The 18,271-nt window shown below is 39.9% G+C and overlaps 1 protein-coding gene across 4 annotated transcripts in view; it reads left to right on the forward strand.

Moving 5' to 3' along the window:
- PLD5 (phospholipase D family member 5) overlaps nt 1-18,271 on the forward strand; it is a 95,330-nt gene that overhangs the window by 68,430 nt on the left and 8,629 nt on the right. For all 4 annotated transcript variants that reach the window (XM_077925744.1, XM_077925747.1, XM_077925745.1 and 1 more), the window contains exons 5-10: nt 502-629; nt 7,634-7,831; nt 10,652-10,791; nt 12,521-12,686; nt 14,471-14,585; nt 14,922-18,084. In XM_077925744.1, coding sequence (XP_077781870.1) covers nt 502-629; nt 7,634-7,831; nt 10,652-10,791; nt 12,521-12,686; nt 14,471-14,585; nt 14,922-15,154 — 980 coding nt within the window. In that variant the 3' untranslated portion in view covers nt 15,155-18,084. The remainder of the gene's footprint in view (nt 1-501; nt 630-7,633; nt 7,832-10,651; nt 10,792-12,520; nt 12,687-14,470; nt 14,586-14,921; nt 18,085-18,271) is intronic.

The following is an 18,271-nucleotide window of genomic DNA, read 5'->3' on the forward strand; positions in this document are numbered from 1 at the left end:
ACTGTCTCCTCCTTCTAAGTCATGCAAGAAAATGGATTTAGAGAGATTAAAAACTAATTTCCTGACTGGACATGGACCACTGCACAAAAAAGAACTGGAAAGAAAGTGTGTGGTTCTTAATGACCAGAGAGTTCTGTCTCTTTCTAGCCAACTGTCCTTCCGGAAGGACTCTTATTACTTCAGCTCATGCTTCTGAAGAGCTGTAGCTGATGACTATTAAAATTCTTTGCTTTTGACAAGATTCCCAGATACTTACCTTACCGTACAGTGTAAAATGTAGCTAGAAAGTTCCTGTAATGGAACAAGGCCCACTGAACATGGTGAACATGCACAGGGTTGGACTGCGTCTCTGAGTATGCCTTCCTAAGTCCACTTTCACTGAACTCCATGCGTAAGATGGCATTGTGAAACTCTGAAGTGATTGACAATGTAAGCTTTTGTTTGTTTGTTTGTTTGTTTCCTTATGCACAACTTTAACTGTTAAGTTCTTGTATTTCTCAGGTGCTGAAGTGATTTTTATAAACATGACAGCTTACAATGATGGCCATCTGCAGACATCATTCTGGATTGTGGATAGGCAGCATGTATACATTGGAAGTGCCAGTTTAGAATGGAAGTCACTGTGGCAGGTACTTTCAATTTATTTATTTATTTAGAGCATTTTTTTATCTTGCTCTTCAGTCAGAGGGGCTCTCAGCAGGGACAGACTTTAGAACAGTGGTACCTCGGGTTAAGAACTTAATTCGTTCTGGAAGACCTGAAACTGTTCTTAACCTGAGGTACCATTTTAGCTAATGGGCCCAGTCCTGCTCAGCCCCTCTTCACTGCACTGGTTATTTATTTTAAACTGTTTGGCGCTTAGCTGTGTTCTAGGAGATTGTTCTTATTTATGGCAGAACCTATGAGCTATTGCTTCTTTACCCAGCTAAAACTGAGAAACATTGTAATTAGTGGAAACGATACTAGTTCCCAATTTGTTCTAATTATGACATATTGCATTGTGGCAGTAAATTAAGTACGGTCTGTGGTCTAGGGGTCGCATTTCAAGTCTTTATCTGTATTGTGTTGATGCAAATGTCTTTGTTCCTTAAGGATATTCTTGAAAATTGTGCTTTGCATGCTAAACTTACACAGTCTTTAGTTTTACAGAAAATATGCAGGAGTAAGGATCCGATGGATTTAAAGAAAAGACCTACTACGTGATTTTAAAAAATTGGAAATTGAGCTTGTATTTTCGGCATCTTAAAATCCCTCAAGGAACCATTCTTATTGATCAGCATTTGTTTTCAGATGTATTCATTTGTGAAAAACAACCCATTCAGTAATGTTTGTTGGTTGTGGTAACATGCTGAAAAGTGCTCTTTGACTTTGTATTTGTCACACACTATACTGCAGTGTTCTAAATAACAGATTTTATCAAATCATCTCTGTATTTGAATGTCTTTCATTCTGTTCCTTTTTTGAAATTCCTGTCAGAAGCAATAGTTTAAATTGTAAGCAGTGGGCAATTTTTAAAGAAAACTCTAGACTTAAATATGGTATCTCTCATTGGGTGAGTGCCAATAATCTGTCTCTTCCCATGCAGTGGGAAGCTATCATCTATCATTCTAGCGTCTCCCCTGGAGATGTACCAGAAGTGAATCCTTTCGTTCTAACTAGCCTGTATATTGCATTCTAGCAAAACCAAAGAAGGAGCTAATGCAGCTTACTGATTTGCTAATTAGGCAGCAAAGCAGTTTTAACATGACACAGACTAAAGCATGATTCCCCAGTGGGGGCTGTCCTGGAACCCACATGTGGTCTGGGCATATGGACTGGCTGAAGAGCAGAATCAGAAGTCATGGCAAGCGAGGAGCTGACATTGCAGGAGGAGATCTGGGGGTAGTAAGAGCATGGTCAACAAATATATTCAACCAGGGGCAAGTGCCCCAGACTATTTGGTGAAAAGAATACTCCATAGCTCACATTCCTTACCCATCCCTGCTCAAGTTTTGATTTGCATTGCACTTTGGAGAAAATAAAAACAGTAAGAGTCTCTCCTATTCTTTCTGATATTCTCCAGACTTCTGAGATGAGATGATTCTTGATCAAGTCCCCTGGGTGATGTATGAATGCTGGCTGTTGTTCATCCACAAATAGAGGCTTCCTATTTGACCTTATAGGACAAGGGTCCTGGACATCTGAGTAAGATTGTACAGAGCTATAAACTTGGGAAATGAGTTGGACTCTGTGATTTTGCTTTGTGCGAGCTTTATTATATGCTCTGACTCAACTTATCAAATAAAGTTTCCTTCAACAAATAATCACTTTAAAGCAGTCCATCTCTAGCATCAAGTCTCACATGTGACCGAGTACAAGTGGCACCAAGTAAAAACCTCTTGAGCTTATGGAGCAGGGCCAGTTATAAATATACAAAACAATTCATCTCTCTATAATGTTTCCAAGCCAGAGTTTACAATATGATTTGTTAGCCAAGGCAGGATTTGTTCTGTTCAAGAGAGCTGCATCTTATCATTATGGAAATATATATGGTGAAAAGAACACTATATCAGTCTTTTACTGTTTTGAAGCTAATGAGTTTTTTTGAAGTTATGAAAAGGCCCAGCTGGCTCTTTTAAGATAGGACATTAATGACAGTCAGCTGAATTAAGTTCTTTTACTGTACATCAAATAATACTGGGATTGAAAGGAACTATTTTTTTCACATTTCCACTTGGGATACTGTTATGTTGGAATTTGATCCATTATGACTATGATAATTTCACACATCAATGCCTGTTTTCCGGTTTTGGAAAGACAAACTACCAAATTTCTTTATTTTTTTATTTATTATTTAATTTCTATGCAGCCCTTCATCTGAAGATCGCAGGATGGTTTACAGTAAAAAAACAAAACTATATATATATATATATACTGTACTATAATAACATAAAAACAATAATAACAAGACTTTGAACAACAGTGTAGATCCTGTGCCTTGAAATTATAATCAGGTCATTGCTATACTGCTTGATCAGTTTAGTTTATTCATTATACTAGTTTAAAATATGTGGCATTGCATTGGAATGCTAAATAACGACAACAGATTTATGAATGGTTATTGTAATCTGCTAGTTTTAGGACTAGGCACAGCACTGCCCACAACCCAAGATCCCAACCTGACCTAGGGAACACCTGTTCCTCCCTGGGATGTCCTGATGGACAGAAGGGAAACCTCTGTGCTAGAAGAGTCACACAGGTTTCACTCTGTAGGCGGTGGCTAGCAGGTCTGGATGGAGGGACACCTCTACCCAGTTGACACTCCCTACCCTAGAGCTTTTGGATTCCAACCGTAGACTAGACCCTATCCATCATATACACGTGGACTGCACAACTATGTTTTTCTCCTAATGCCAGGGTGACTGTGAAGTTGCAAGTGATGTTTTCATAATTGTGTCCATTAATCCTCCATACAGTATTTCAAAGAACTATAATTAGACAGTGCTTAAATTTTTAATTAATGCAAGCATTATATCATTCTCACGATGGATGGCTCCTTTCCAGTTCTGAAATTAGAATTAGAATTATGAAATGAGAGATCGGCTTGTCTACTACAAGTTGTATTGGCAGCATTCATGTGCCGCATGATTGCAAGAAAACCTCTGATCGGTTTTTTAAAAAAACATAAGAGCATTAAAATTATCTATAAAAACAGGTATGTAAAAATATTCAAAAGATGATAAAAATAAACAGTAGCTAAAGAAAAAGCACATGTCTGGATAGGCTTGCATAGAAGAGTTGGCTTGCATAAAATGAGTTACATAAAATAAAAATTCCACCAGATGTGGCTTTTCCTGTTATTGTAAATAGGAGATGTTAATTTTTTGTTCTATGCAATTTTTTAAAAGTACAGATCTAAGTTCAACATGAGCTAGACATCCTTAAACCCATTGGTTTCAATGGCCCTAAGCAAGCCTACCTTTCTGGAGGACTTAGGCCACAGTCTGGACCTGCTGTCCCTAGATTTTCTACAGAATTATTACCAATAAATTATTTCAAGTGATTTTTAAGATGATGTTCTCTCTCCGTTTTGATTTCAGCTACAAGACATCACATTTCCCTCCTTCCTTTCTTTTTATCTATGGCTTATTAGGGTTTTCACAGAATTACAATAGAATTACAGCCCCTCCTTTCTTCCTCCCAGTTCCCAGCATCCCTCCCTCCAACCTCTTTCTCTCTCTTTTTGTAGCTACAGTATTTTCATCTCTCATATTCAGTTGTTTGATGTCCCACAAGAGATACAATTACTTCCAGTCATTGTCTTGTGGACTCAGAAGTATGAAGCACTGGAAATGGAGCCACTGCTAATGGGATATGCGCTCCTCTTTTGAACAGAATTTTTTGTGAATGTGCTCATGCCTAAAGATTGAAAAGCAGAAAAGTCATGGTGGTGCCACTTCTTGCATCAATGTTTAGTGGACTTGAGGGCAACGTGCGACATCTCCCCCCAACAAGGAACACATCAGCATCATAGTGGTGGAATGCAGAACATAACAGTCAGTGAAAAAACTTGACAAAACTCTGCCCCACCAACAAAAAGCCTTGGTGTGGTGTAGTGGTTAAGTGGTTAAGTGTGGTGTAGTGGTTAAGTGTGGTGTAGTGGTTAAGAGCGGTAGACTGGTAATCTGGTGAATTGGGTTCGATTCCCCGCTCCTCCACATGCAGCTGCTGGGTGACCTTGGGCTCGTCACACTTCTTTGAAGTCTCTCAGCCCCACTCACCTCACAGAGTGTTTGTTGTGGGGGAGGAAGGGAAAGGAGAATGTTAGCCACTTTGAGACTCCTTAGGGTAGTGATAAAGCGGGATATCAAATCCAAACTCTTCTTCTTCTTCTTGGTAGACTGCGAAAGCCTTGGGGGAGTATATGGCCCGTTAGCAATGCGTTAACAATCCCTGGCTCTCTCTAAGTGCATGATGTTTCTTGTGTTTGGAATATGGTTACCAGATTTTTTTCAATGAATCCTGGGACACTTTTTTTTTCTGAAGCTGAGTAGTAGTGGGGATGGTGAGGCAAAAGACCCTAGGCCCAAGCACACATGCATATTGTATAAAACTGCAAAGCCCTTCTTTTGCACCCTGTGAAACATAAATGCGCAGGTTTTTTTTAAACTGGGCAACGGCGTGCCGCCCTCCCGTGATTCCCAAGCCTTCCCCAGTCTCCTTCCCCCTTTGTTTTGACAGATCAAGGGAGGCTCGGGAGTCACGGGCGGGCGGCCATTGCCCAGGAGGGGCCAGCCTGGTAGTGCAGTTGACTCCGGCTGACTTCAGGAGCAGCTCCTGAAGCCAGCCAGAGCCAACTGCGCTACCAGGCTGGCTCCGGGCTGCTGAGGCTGCCGCTGCCACGTTTCCTGGGGACAGATTTGCAAATCTGGGGACATTCCGGGGACGGAATTTGTCCAGGGACAGATTAGCAAATCTGGGAACTGGGGACGTCTGGTAACCCTTGTTTGGAAGTATTTGCAAAAAGTGTTGTGGAAAATGCAGCATAGCAATATATGTGGGATGTAACCAAAGCAATAAAACAGAGTAGTATAAAGCTACAGTAAATCTAAGAAAATGACTAAAAATGCAATCTAGCTGCTACAAGGGGAGAATAATACATATTTATTACTTAAAGTAATATACTGTGCAGCTGTACACAGATGAAACATTAGCTGATATTTATATTAATATATTCAACTTCCTTGGGCTTTTTATTCCAATCACAGTAGGTAGCAGGAAAAATAAAAACATTTTGCATTCATATTTATATTGAACAGGATTTTTGCAGTAGGCTTAGGCTAAGAAAAGCAAACAGTACTTTCCCCAGGAAATAGAAAGTAGATATTGAAGTTGATGTTAGTACATGATATTCAGCTGTGAATATCAAGTTGAACCAAGTTGATTCTCATAAGGAGCAGTAGTTTTGAGGATATAAAGGACTAGGCAATGAGTAATATGCAATTATTAACAACATCATCATCATCATTATTAGTGATGTGTAGAAAATTTTCTTTCTTCCACCATGTTCCGCTGGATATAAATTTAACTTTCAAAAAAATCAAATACTTGTGTTGTGTCCCAAGATTTACTTTGTTAAACCAGGACTCCCACATTATCACATTATGAGAGTTGTTTCCTAGTTCTGCTGGATCTCTCAGCGGCCTTTGATACAATCGACCATAACATCCTTCTGGACCGTCTAGAGGGGCTGGGAGCTGGGGGCACTGTTATACAGTGGTTTCGCTCCTTCCTCCTGGGCCGTGTTCAGAAAGTCGTGGTGGGGGAGGAGTGTTCAGACACCTGGGCTTTCACTTGTGGGGTGCCTCAGGGTTCCGTCCTCTCCCCCATGCTTTTTAACATCTATATGAAGCCGCTGGGAGAGATCATCAGGGGGTTTGGACTGGGTGTCCATCAATATGCAGATGATACCCAGCTCTACCTCTCTTTCAAATCAGAACCAGTGAAGGCGATGAAGGTCCTGTGTAAGTGCCTGGAGGCGGTTGGAGGATGGATGGCGGCTAATGGATTGAAGTTGAATCCTGACAAGACAGAAGTTGGGGGACAGGGGGCGGGCTGGTGTGGAGGACTCCCTGGTCCTGATTAGGGTAACTGTGCCCCTGAAGGACCAGGTGCGCAGCCTGGGAGTCATTTTGGACTCACAGCTGTCCATGGAGGCGCAGGTCAATTCTGTATCCAGGGCAGCTGTCTACCAACTCCACCTGGTACGCAGGCTGAGACCCTACCTGCCCGCAGACTGTCTCGCCAGAGTGGTGCATGCTCTAGTTATCTCCCGCTTGGACTACTGCAATGCGCTCTACGTGGGGCTACCTTTGAAGGTGACTCGGAAACTACAACTAATCCAGAATGCGGCAGCTAGACTGGTGACTGGGGGCGGCCGCCGAGACCACATAACACCGGTCTTGAAAGACCTACATTGGCTCCCAGTACGTTTCCGAGCACAATTCAAAGTGCTGGTGTTGACCTTTAAAGCCCTAAATGGCCTCGGCCCAGTATACCTGAAAGAGCGTCTCCACCCCCATCATTCTGCCCGGACGCTGAGGTCCAGCGCCGAGGGCCTTCTGGCGGTTCCCTCACTGCGAGAAGCAAAGCTACAGGGAACCAGGCAGAGGGCCTTCTCGGTAGTGGCGCCCACCCTGTGGAACGCCCTTCCAGCAGATGTCAAAGCGATAAACAACTACCTGACATTCAAAGACATCTGAAGGCAGCCCTGTTCAGGGAAGTTTGTAATGTGTGATATTTTAGTGTATTTTTGGTTTCTATGGAAGCCGCCCAGAGTGGCTGGGGAAACCCAGCCAGATGGGCGGGGTACAAATAATAAATTATTATTATTGTTGTTGTTGTTGTTGTTGTTGTTGTTGTTGTTGTTATCAACAGATTATCAATGTGTTAGCCATTCAGAAGAATATTTACAATATTAACAATATATTTGAAACTTCTTTACAGTAAGGTGCTGGCCTAATAATGCATTTATTTCGGGGCAATCACACTTGAGACTACTCAGAGTAATGAACTTCTGACCAAATTATGTTGACCAGTTGAGGTATTTTTGCTGGGCAATGTGCTCTCAATTATATGCACTTCTCCTTCACAGATGAAAGAGCTTGGAGTCATTGTATACAACTGCAGCTGCCTGGTGTTAGATTTACAAAAGATATTTGCCTTGTACAGCTCACTAAAATCCAAGAGCAAAATCCCACCTCTTTGGTCTAAGAGACTGTATGCAGTATATGGCACTGAAAATAAACTGGCCCTTGAGTTGAATGAAACCAAATCAGAAGTCTTTGTTTCGGTGAGTCGCATTTGTGTTGGTTTGCTTTGGTTTTGTGTGCTTGTGCTCTTTGTTTATTATATTCTTTTTAGACAGGTTGAGGTGTTAAAGCCCTATGTAAGTTCAGGTTGAATTAATATCTTCACATTTCCTCTTAAATAACATCTGACTGGCTCCCATCAACGCCTTAGAACTTGGCTGCCACTGATCTCTGACACAGTCTATATTTTTATTATTTAGAAGCTGTCCACAATTCCAATCTACAGCTGCCTTGCTAAAATGTGCTTAAGAAGAATGAAATGTGTGATGTGTAACACACAAACTAACCACTTCCTGCTCTCTTCAGAACCCATTTAACATTTTTTATAGCTTCAAAGAAGACTACAACCCAATGATTCAGGCATGGGGAGAGAGTATTAAAAACCTCATGGCCACAGGTTAGCCACACTGATTTAAATCTATTTATTTATTTATTTATCTATCTATCAATGACTGCTCCAATAGTGTCCCAGTGGCCAATTTTTTGTGGTACACCAGATTTGTCATTTAAAAAATGAAAATTATTTTAATTTATTTTTTAGTTATTCTAGGTTATTGATCCCATTGGTACCTACTGTTATACAGAAGGTTTTTAAATTTGTCCATTTCAAAAACATTTTTTTTAGTTTTTTTAAGAAAACCTAATTGAGGGGTTTTTTAAAAAAGCAAAACCTTTTTTAAAGTTTTGGACCACTCTTGCAAGTACAAAAAGCATATTGTAACCTCCTAAGACCTCCCAAATTGTTCTTGCCTACTTCTACACTTTTGCCATTCCCACTTTAACATGTGGCACCTGATTGAGCATGGGTCAAAATGACCCTCAGCTTGAAAAAGCTTACCAGCCCTGATTTAAATGAAGGCAATTTCATTCAGTGATTTAAATCAGCAAGAAAAGAGACTTATCCACCTGAACAAAAACATGTCACATGCAACTTCCGTTACAGATCCCTTATAACCTCTCTTTTATTAGTTCTTAAGCAAGTAGAACCTGCAAAAATATGGTGTCTCAAGTGTTTCTGTCCCAGCCTGTCAGCAGTACCTTTTCTAGAATACTACATACAATCCCCACCCCACCCAGTTTTCTATTTGTTCCCCCTCCAGTCAGTCAGCAGTCTACATCTACTGAGAATGCTCAGTCATCATCAGGTTTTAAGTCCACCCACCTACAAAGGGCTTGTCCCCTGAAGAGTTGTTATGTATTTCTGCAAGTTCAAGCCTGCTGGTATCACCCTCCCATGTGAGGATGGTGCTATTGTGGCTGCATAAGTACAGTTGTACCTTGGAAGAAACAACCTAGTTCTCAAATGTTTTGGCTCCCAAATGATCGAAAGCAGGAAGTGACTGTTCCGGTTTTCAAACGTTCTTTTGGAAGCTGAACATCCAACGGGGCTTCTGCAGCTTCCGATTGGCTGCAGGAACTTCCTGCAGTCAATCAGAAGCCACAATTTGGTTTTCAAATGTTTTGGAAGTCAAACGGACTTCTGGAATGGATTCCGTTTGACTTCCAAGGTACGACTGTATCCACATGTAGAATTACAGAGCTATAGACTTGGAAAGAGCCACGAGGATCCTCTAGCCCAGGCATCCCCAAACTCGGCCCTCCAGATGATTTGGGACTACAACTCCCATCATCCCTACCTAACAGGACCAGTGGTCAGGGATGATGGGAATTGTAGTCCCAAAAACATCTAAAGGGCCGAGTTTGAGGAATCTCTCACCTAACATGGGGCTAAGAAGTTTGCTGTTAATATACAAGACAGCTCATAGCCATCAGAGAACACATTTCTGGATAAAAAACCCACCAACAGTGTGCATACATTATCATGTGGTAAAGAATGCCAGCAAGAGTATTTTACCTTGTATGTCTTGACTACCTCTTTCTCCTTTTTATGCTTTGTGCCTGCAATTTTAAGTCTGGGTGCTCTATCTTCAGCAACCATTGTGGTATAGTTGCTAAGCAACAGAAAATCATCTCTCTGATAAACACAAAAGAACATGTACTTTCTGTGTAAGGTCGTGGAAGCTGCTGACTGCTTTTCAGTATTAATGACTTTACTGTTTGAATTATTTATTATTGCATTATTATCACACAGACAGCCAGGGTGTAACAGTGATATAGCTATGGCACACACCACACATGCCAGACTGGGTATAATTTTTGCAGACAAGGAGGAAAGGAAATGGATAGAACCTAAAAAAAAAAAAAAAAGAAGTAACACAAGGGAAAATGTAACATAAGTGTTGAAGGCTTAGCTTGCCAGTTGCATTAAGCCAACAATAAATTTTTCAAGTTTCATAGAACAATGGCTTTCAACAGCAACAACTATCATTATCTTGCTCAACATGTACCTGCAGATATAGATGGTTAGCCCTAATTTGAAAAAATACGGTTTTTGACAGTGGTTTGGTTGCAGTAGCTTCTGTGCAGGAATGTCAGGAAGTAACATGTTGTTTTAGCACTTAAAAAAATTAGGATACACTTGCTGGCTCTTTATGGGGGTTTGTTTAAAATGTAAGGAATACAAAAAAATCTGTTAGGTCTTTTCCTGGGTCTACTTGATCCTACATTTCAGTATCAGAGATAAGGGTTGTATTCATATTTGAAAAGGTTGGGCGGAATCCTATGGCACATCAGACAGTAACTTCCTCAGATTAATTTGGATGTAACTGCTAAACTTTTTTTAAAAAAATTGAGGAACTGTAATAGCTTTTGTATTAATTCTACACTGAAGAAATATGAAAAAGTAAATCCTATCCTTTGTACAACTTCTGATATAAATTTCAGCCTCTTTATCTTCACAGAATTCTCCCAAACTCCTATGCCCTAAGGACAGGGTTTTGGATGTTGATGCTATCTATAGTGTTGTTGATAATGCACAGCAATTTGTGTACATAGCTGTTATGGATTATCTGCCTATTATCAACATCACAAATCAAACAAGGTTGGTGAATACTGGAAATCTACATTTATCTGACAGTGTACCAAGCGATAAAAACTGTTGCTTCTGAAATCGACAGCTATTTAGAGATTTCCATGGGGCAGTTCTTCTCTTGGATGTCAATGAGTTTGCAAATATAAAATCTAGAGCAAATATCAAATCTAGAGCAGGGAGTGATATAAATGTAATTGTAACAAATCATGTCTGCTCCTGAACAGAAATTGCTCAAATAGCATACTAGTTGAGAAGAGCACAATCATTTATTAGCTATGGGTCTCTTAACATTAAACAAACAAATAAATAGAAGATGATAGTTGAGCATCTCCAATATTTATCCACAGAAGACTTTGAAATGTTTTCTTTTTGATTAGATCACCAGACTGGCAAAAATGTTCCACAGCCAGAGAAAAATAGGTAACATGCCATTTGACATGCTGTTTATTTCCCAAGCTTAATTCTCAAGTGTTTTTTCCTAACATGTTACTCATTCAAAATGGACAACTAGATTTTAAGCTTCCAACAGTTTAAAAGTTTTTAATCCTAGCACTGCATGTACCATAATTTCCCCATCACAACCTGCCTATTAATAGTGACCGCCTGGGGAAGAAGGATTTATTTTTCCATGTTGGGTGTGTAGTCCTTACATAAGGGCTACCTGCTCCCTGGCAGGCACCATGAAAAACTGTGGAGCCCTATGAAGTACCAGCTTCTATCCCCCCATTTCAGTGCTTACGCACCTTCTTATAGCTATGGAGATATATATATTGGCAGTGGTGCCCTCCCCATGGAATGCCCTCCCAGCAGATGTTAAGGAGATAAAGGACTACAAATATTTTATAAGACTTCTGATGGCAGCCCCGTATTGGGAAATTTTCAGCGTTTGACGTTTTATTATATTTTAATATTTTGCTGGAAGCCGCCCAGAGTAGCTGGGGAAACCCTGCCAGATGGGCGGGGTATAAATAATAAAATTATATATATATATCCCCTAAAAATTGGAGAGGGATTTTACTAGTGACTCTGCTCTACCCATACCCTGAGGTCATCTTGGAAGCTCTTCTCCCTGTGCCTTCTCAATCAGAAGTTTGGAGGTTGTCATAAGTGCTTTTTCAGTGGTGGCACTCGGCTACGGAGTTCTCTCCCTAGCAAAGCCCACCTAACACCCACATTGCTATCTTTTTGTGTGCCAAGTTAAGACTTTTTTTCTTTTCTTTCAGGTCTTTTAAGATCTGGTTTTAAGTTCCTATGGTATAGTAGTTTTAATCTATATATTTGGTGGCTACATAGATTATTTTATTGTGCTGGTTTTCAATTTCAGTTTTCACACTGGTTGTTTCTTAAGCTCATTGTGGTTTTTCTGTACTATGGTTTTATTGATACATTTTTATTCTGTTTTTATTCGTATGACACCTAGACAATTTATTTTATGAGATTCTCATAAATAAATGAAATACTAATTATCAGTTGGAAAGTTCCTTGCCAACCCTTTCAGTCCCTGGTATCTCACCACCTAGAGAGTTCCTAATGGCAGTTCTATATGATGCAGCTGGTGAATTATCCTTCTTGAGTTCTAGTCCTCTGGCCAGTCATATAATGCAGAACTCTGTATTCTGCTAACAGCTGCACCACAGTAGACACAGCTGGGTGAGGTTCTTGTTTTCTTTAGTTTTCCTTGAGTTAGCAAATCCTTCTCTAAAAATTATGTAAATAACATTGGATGCTCTTTCCCTAGGTATTGGCCATATTTGGATGGAAAGATAAGAGAAGCTCTGATTTTACGCAATATTAAAGTACGACTCCTCATAAGTTTATCAAAAGACACAAATCCACTCACATTTAACTTTGTTTCATCTCTTAAAGCAATTTGCACCGAAGTTTCTGGCTGTAGGTTAAAAGTTGTAAGTATTCCTCATGTTGTCTCTTATAAACCTAAAACAATTTCCAAGTAAATTTGTTCAGCTGCCTAGTGAGGACTCCATGTTTGACTTCAAATAACTGAATTACATTTTGAAGCGGATTATTAAAGTGTAACACAGTGTCTTCTTTTCTGTCAACATAAAATAATAGCAGACTAGTGCCAAATACCTCTGTCTAACAATGGGCAATCTCACCCATTCAATGCACCTTCTCTGCTTAGATTGCACTTAATTTTCGTATTGACAATTCCATACTCTGTGGCTCCGATATGTGGCTCTTTTCATTAATGCTGATAATATAAATTGCTCTGAAGAACAGCATATCGCTGAAAAGTATTGGGTTCACAAGTATTTCTTGGCTCCAGAAATGTTCTGTGCATCTTTTACACCTTTTGTCTTAATTACATGAAGGGAGAAGCTTCCTCAGAACCTTGCTTCCTTTCTGCGTAATACACAAATGCTTCATTCAGACATACTGCTGCTTGATATGAATGCCCCTTGGACTTGTTGCTTTCCCACTCTCCTCATCTAGCATAGCCACAAGGAGGAAATTAGAAGCTTTCAATTCAGTTTTTAATTAACTGCACTTATGACTGAAACTGAAGGGACGCGGGTGGCGCTGTGGGTAAAAGCCTCAGCGCCTAGGGCTTGCCGATCGAAAGGTTGGCGGTTCGAATCCCCGCAGCGGGGTGCACTCCCATTGTTCGGTCCCAGCGCCTGCCAACCTAGCAGTTCGAAAGCACCTCCGGGTGCAAGTAGATAAATAGGGACCGCTTAACTAGCGGGAAGGTAAACGGCGTTTCCATGTGCGGCTCTGGCTCGCCAGAGCAGCGATGTCACGCTGGCCACGTGACCCGGAAGTGTCTCCGGACAGCGCTGGCCCCTGGCCTCTTGAGTGAGATGGGCACACAACCCTAGAGTCTGTCAAGACTGGCCCGTACGGGCAGGGGTACCTTTACCTTTACCTTATGACTGAAACCAGTCAAACCATGATTAGGGTTAACTATGACTGAGGGAAACAAGCCGTCTTCAAACCACAGTTTATGAAGATACTTTCCCCTCAGATAGTTAAGTCTAGCCACAGTTTTGGGTGCAGAATGAGACAAGTGTTGTACATTTTCCAGCGTATTAAATGCCAGTGTGTGGCCATCATAAAACAATTTTCTCTATAGCTTAAGGGTGCCGAGAATAAAGAACATTGACTGAACAAAAATCTTGCAAGTGGCAGCCTACCAATGTCTTTAAACCATTTATCCATTTATATTTTTTCTTCTTTCACATCTGTATTCAGAATGCCTGGTACAACCCAGAAGAGCAGTGAGCTAGGAGTGGGATATCGCAAGCCAGAAGGGTGTATGGGTATTCTGTTTGTCAGTAGTCAGCACACATTCTGGGTTTACCTGCAGCTGTACACCTGCAGAATGCTGATGCTGATAGTTTTCTGCCTTTGTCACTGCCTTCAGGTGTTTCCCAGGTAATCCCCCTTCCGTATAGGTCATTACTTACTTAATTACATGTAGGCAATTAGACACCAGGCTTTTGAAAGCAACCTGTTAGTTTCTTTGGAAATCTTCCAGAATGCAATCAGCAAAGGTATAGGAAACGTGTCATTTCCCATAAAATCCTTTTAAACTGAGGTTAGTTCATGATCTTTTTTTATTCTATAATTTCACTTTTTCAAAACCGGTATGTTATCATCTTTAAGTTTTCCTTCTGCAGTGCAAACAACACATTCTCTTTCACTATCTTGATATTCTTTAATACAGAAATTCTTTGACCTTGAAGAAGAAAGTGCTTGTTATTTTAAGGAACAGAAGAACTCTTCCCTTCCTAAACTAAATCGCAACAAATATGTGGTGACTGACACAGCAGCTTATATTGGTAAGTAAAGAATTGAATGATCTGATTCCAGGCTGTTGTTTGTACATACGGTACAAATCTAAAATAACAACTGATTGCACAATTAAGAATTAGATAAATTTCGGCTTGTTGGTAAATGTTAAATGCAAAAAATCAGAAATATATAACAGTATCCACCACCCTCTCACCCTACTTGTGAGTCATTGAAAACCTCATGTAGGAAAGTAAGGTCCAGCTACTTTTAGCATAGTGACATGCATAAAGGAAAGCATTTCAATGGAGAAAGGTGAGATTAAGAGAGAGAAAGCTTACACCCAATGTTACCATATCCTTGTATGTGCTTTCATTTATTTGCAGGTAATTTTGACTGGGTTGGGACCTATTTTAATCGTAATGCTGGAGCTGGCCTTGTCATCAACCAAACAGACACAGGAAACAAGACCAGCATCATCAAGCAACTGAAAGCTGTGTTTGAAAGGGATTGGTATTCAAATTATGCTAAAAGTTCGACCACAAAAATTCCAAACTGTTTAAGCTTCAAACATAACAAAGCAGCAGCAAATAAGACTGCCCAAAGCAATGTGAATTGAAGCCTGTTCTGCTGTTCACTGCAACTAATGGAGAAATAGAATGGGACTGATACTGATCTCCCCTTTCATATTTACAGACAATAGACTTTTTAAACAAAGCAAAAGAAAATTTATAGGAAAAAGCACACTTATATAAAATGTTCTTTAAACTATATTCTCTATACTGAATTATTTACAAATATTAGATTTGTTACTGCTGAAACTGAATGTCATTTCTGCTTTATTGTTGGTTTGGAGGTATCACATTTAAATTTAAAAGCATGCTTTGATACTTTGGTTTTAGAATTATTCCTACCTCTCTTTTCTGATTAGCATAAACAAGGCAAGTTTGATTACTAAACAAAATTCTTAGATTGGTTGATATTAAAGTACAGATTTTACCCGAAGGAAAAGATACAGGTATAAGCAAGCTTTTTATGATATATCTCCATTATGTGACCATCCTGAAGCAATTTTTTTGTTTCAGCATTATTGACCTGATTTATCCCACTATGCCCAGTCCAAATGTATTGAAATTTATCTATTTTCTTGCTTTGCTCCAGTCATGATGCAAAGGGCACAAGTGAATCAACTTTAACTGTTCAGTCAATGGGACACTAGACCAACTAACTCTGATTCCTGACAAATATTTTATTATGATTCTCTTGCTTCATCACTGTAAGTAGGTATGTTAAAAATATTTTTGTTTTGTTTTATTTTTTTACATTGGGCAGCAATAGTGTATATGTAATTTTCTTCTTCAAAGTAGCATATTTGTCAATTTGGGGGGTAATGATTACCATTCGACTAAAGTAAACATGTAACTTTGTTTCTGTAGAACTAATATGTACCAGCATTCCTTTGGTTCCCCTGCTTTGTTTTTCATGAAATAGGGCATTACCCAGCATAAGCACAGAGCCCATGCATGGAGGCTTCCCAAAGGTCTTGATAGAGTCCTGTTTCCTGCCCTCTCTGCCTACCCTGGCAGTGCAACAGATCATAACAGAGAAAATGAGACATTTGAGCATGTCTCCATTCTCCCTGTTACTTCTGCTCTCTCTGCCTATTGCAAATTGCTTATGTTTGGAGCATGAATAATTCACATGGTGCGGATGATGGATTGCTGGACAGAGATATGAGAAACGTGCACAGACCTCCATTTCTCCTAGTGTCAAGCTGTCTTTGTACATCCTCGTCTGCATACACAGGTAGCTGGTAGAAGGTTGTTGCAATCGTAGTGCAAATGGACTGTGCTCATGAAGTTTTGACGCACATCTGAAATGGCAGCTTTTGGAAAAAGCTTGTAATGGGATACTGATTGAAATCAATTTCATTAAACAGATTTTGCCTACAGCTACTGGAGATTCTGTTAGCAAAGAAGCGTTGTGGATTCACCCATAAAACGGCGACCCCAGTGTGAGATGTTTCACTATTTAAAAAGTCCTCTTTTTACCATTTAGGTTACCTGGGGGAGGGGGTCCAAATGATTACAGTTTTATTTTCTTCCAGGTAAATGTTTTTAGCCTCAAGTTCTAGGCATCACTTTGGCAAGTTCTAGGCATATTTTTCCCTTTAAACAACAGATTTATTTCCTAATATCCAATGCCATCAGTGATGCCATTAATAAGTAGCAGTTTGTAATATATCACAATTTGACCTATAGAATTTCTGATTCTAAGAATCCAGTTTAATTTTGAAATCATAGATTGTGTCAATCCTGACAAGATATTAAAATCTCTGTCTATCTATACATACATCTGTTCACTTCTAGCACTGAAATGCATAGCTTACAATGTAGATGCTAGTCCATGGTAATCATTTTAGCACAATTTATCAGAGCAGATTCCCACTACAAAAGTTGGACCAAAATTAATCTGTATCAGCTAGTGCCAGCAAGTCCAAATGCGCAATGTTCTTATTGTAGGAAAAAAATATGAATCATTATGACCTACGTGTGGTGTAAATAACAAAAGAATCAGCCGCACACCTGGATTCAAAATGCAGGGCTAATCTCACTTTCCAGCAGAAGAGAGCTCCCAGCAGCAGAGTTTGAATTCACAAAAGTCAAGCAACGGTATAGCGTTAGTAATATAGGTGGTTGGACCCTTTTATCACATTTAGTCCACTTGCAAACAGCACTCCACTCTTTTTACTCCCCTTGCAATGACCACACACTGTTAAGTAACTTTAAAATTCTTTACTTACAAAAGTTCCAAGGGTCAGATTTATGTATTTATCCAAGCAGCAGCAAGTGCAACATAGGCAGAATACTCTTTGGTACAAAATACAGAAAGAGAGCTTCAAACATGTGTTCTAAGCTTGGAGCTTGCTCAGGCATGTCTTCCTTGGTCAGTTACATGGCATAAGGGAGAGGGAACAGAGATGGCTTCACTTTCTTCCTAATCAAAGAAGGTGTGTGACCTAGCTGAATCTAATAATCCAGCTCTATGTCTTAACCCACTCACGCATAGTTACATTTGACTGCAATTTCCCACACTTATGCCAATGGTTCCAGGCCAAGGTTGCCAGTGTTTCAGCTGTGCATTTGGGTGGTTTGTTTAGTGTTTTTCATAGTTTATCTACTTGAATGGTGTTTGCTAAATGGCTTTATCAATAGTAATGCTGCCGTGAGACTAACAGGCATAAACACACCCAAGTGTAATAATTGTAAGCTACAATCCTAAAAGCAATTATACATGTCTGTGCACCATCAATTTTTAAGGAATCTGTATGTGTGTAGGACTGCAGCCACATACAAATCTCTGGGCACTTAGATGCACAATGAACCTCTGGTGCATTCAGTTATCCACATTCATATCAGCAGGACCAACTGCACTGTGTACACATTCATTTTCAATGAACACAGAAACCAGGCAGAGCTCTCAAGTGCTGAGCAGAATGCTGGATGTGAGGAACAGTGTTAGAATTGTAGCAACTCCAGTGTAATAAAGGTTTTGTTCAAAACAAAAAAAATTCCTTCCAGTAGTACCTTAAAGACCAACTAAGTTAGTTCTTGGTATGAGCTTTCGTGTGCATGCACACTTCTTCAGATTCTGAAGAAGTGTGCATGCACACGAAAGCTCATACCAAGAACTAACTTAGTTGGTCTTTAAGGTGCTACTGGAAGGAAATTTTTGT

Source organism: Podarcis muralis, chromosome 3 (assembly GCF_964188315.1).
Source record: "Podarcis muralis chromosome 3, rPodMur119.hap1.1, whole genome shotgun sequence".
NCBI classification, from domain to species: domain Eukaryota; kingdom Metazoa; phylum Chordata; class Lepidosauria; order Squamata; family Lacertidae; genus Podarcis; species Podarcis muralis.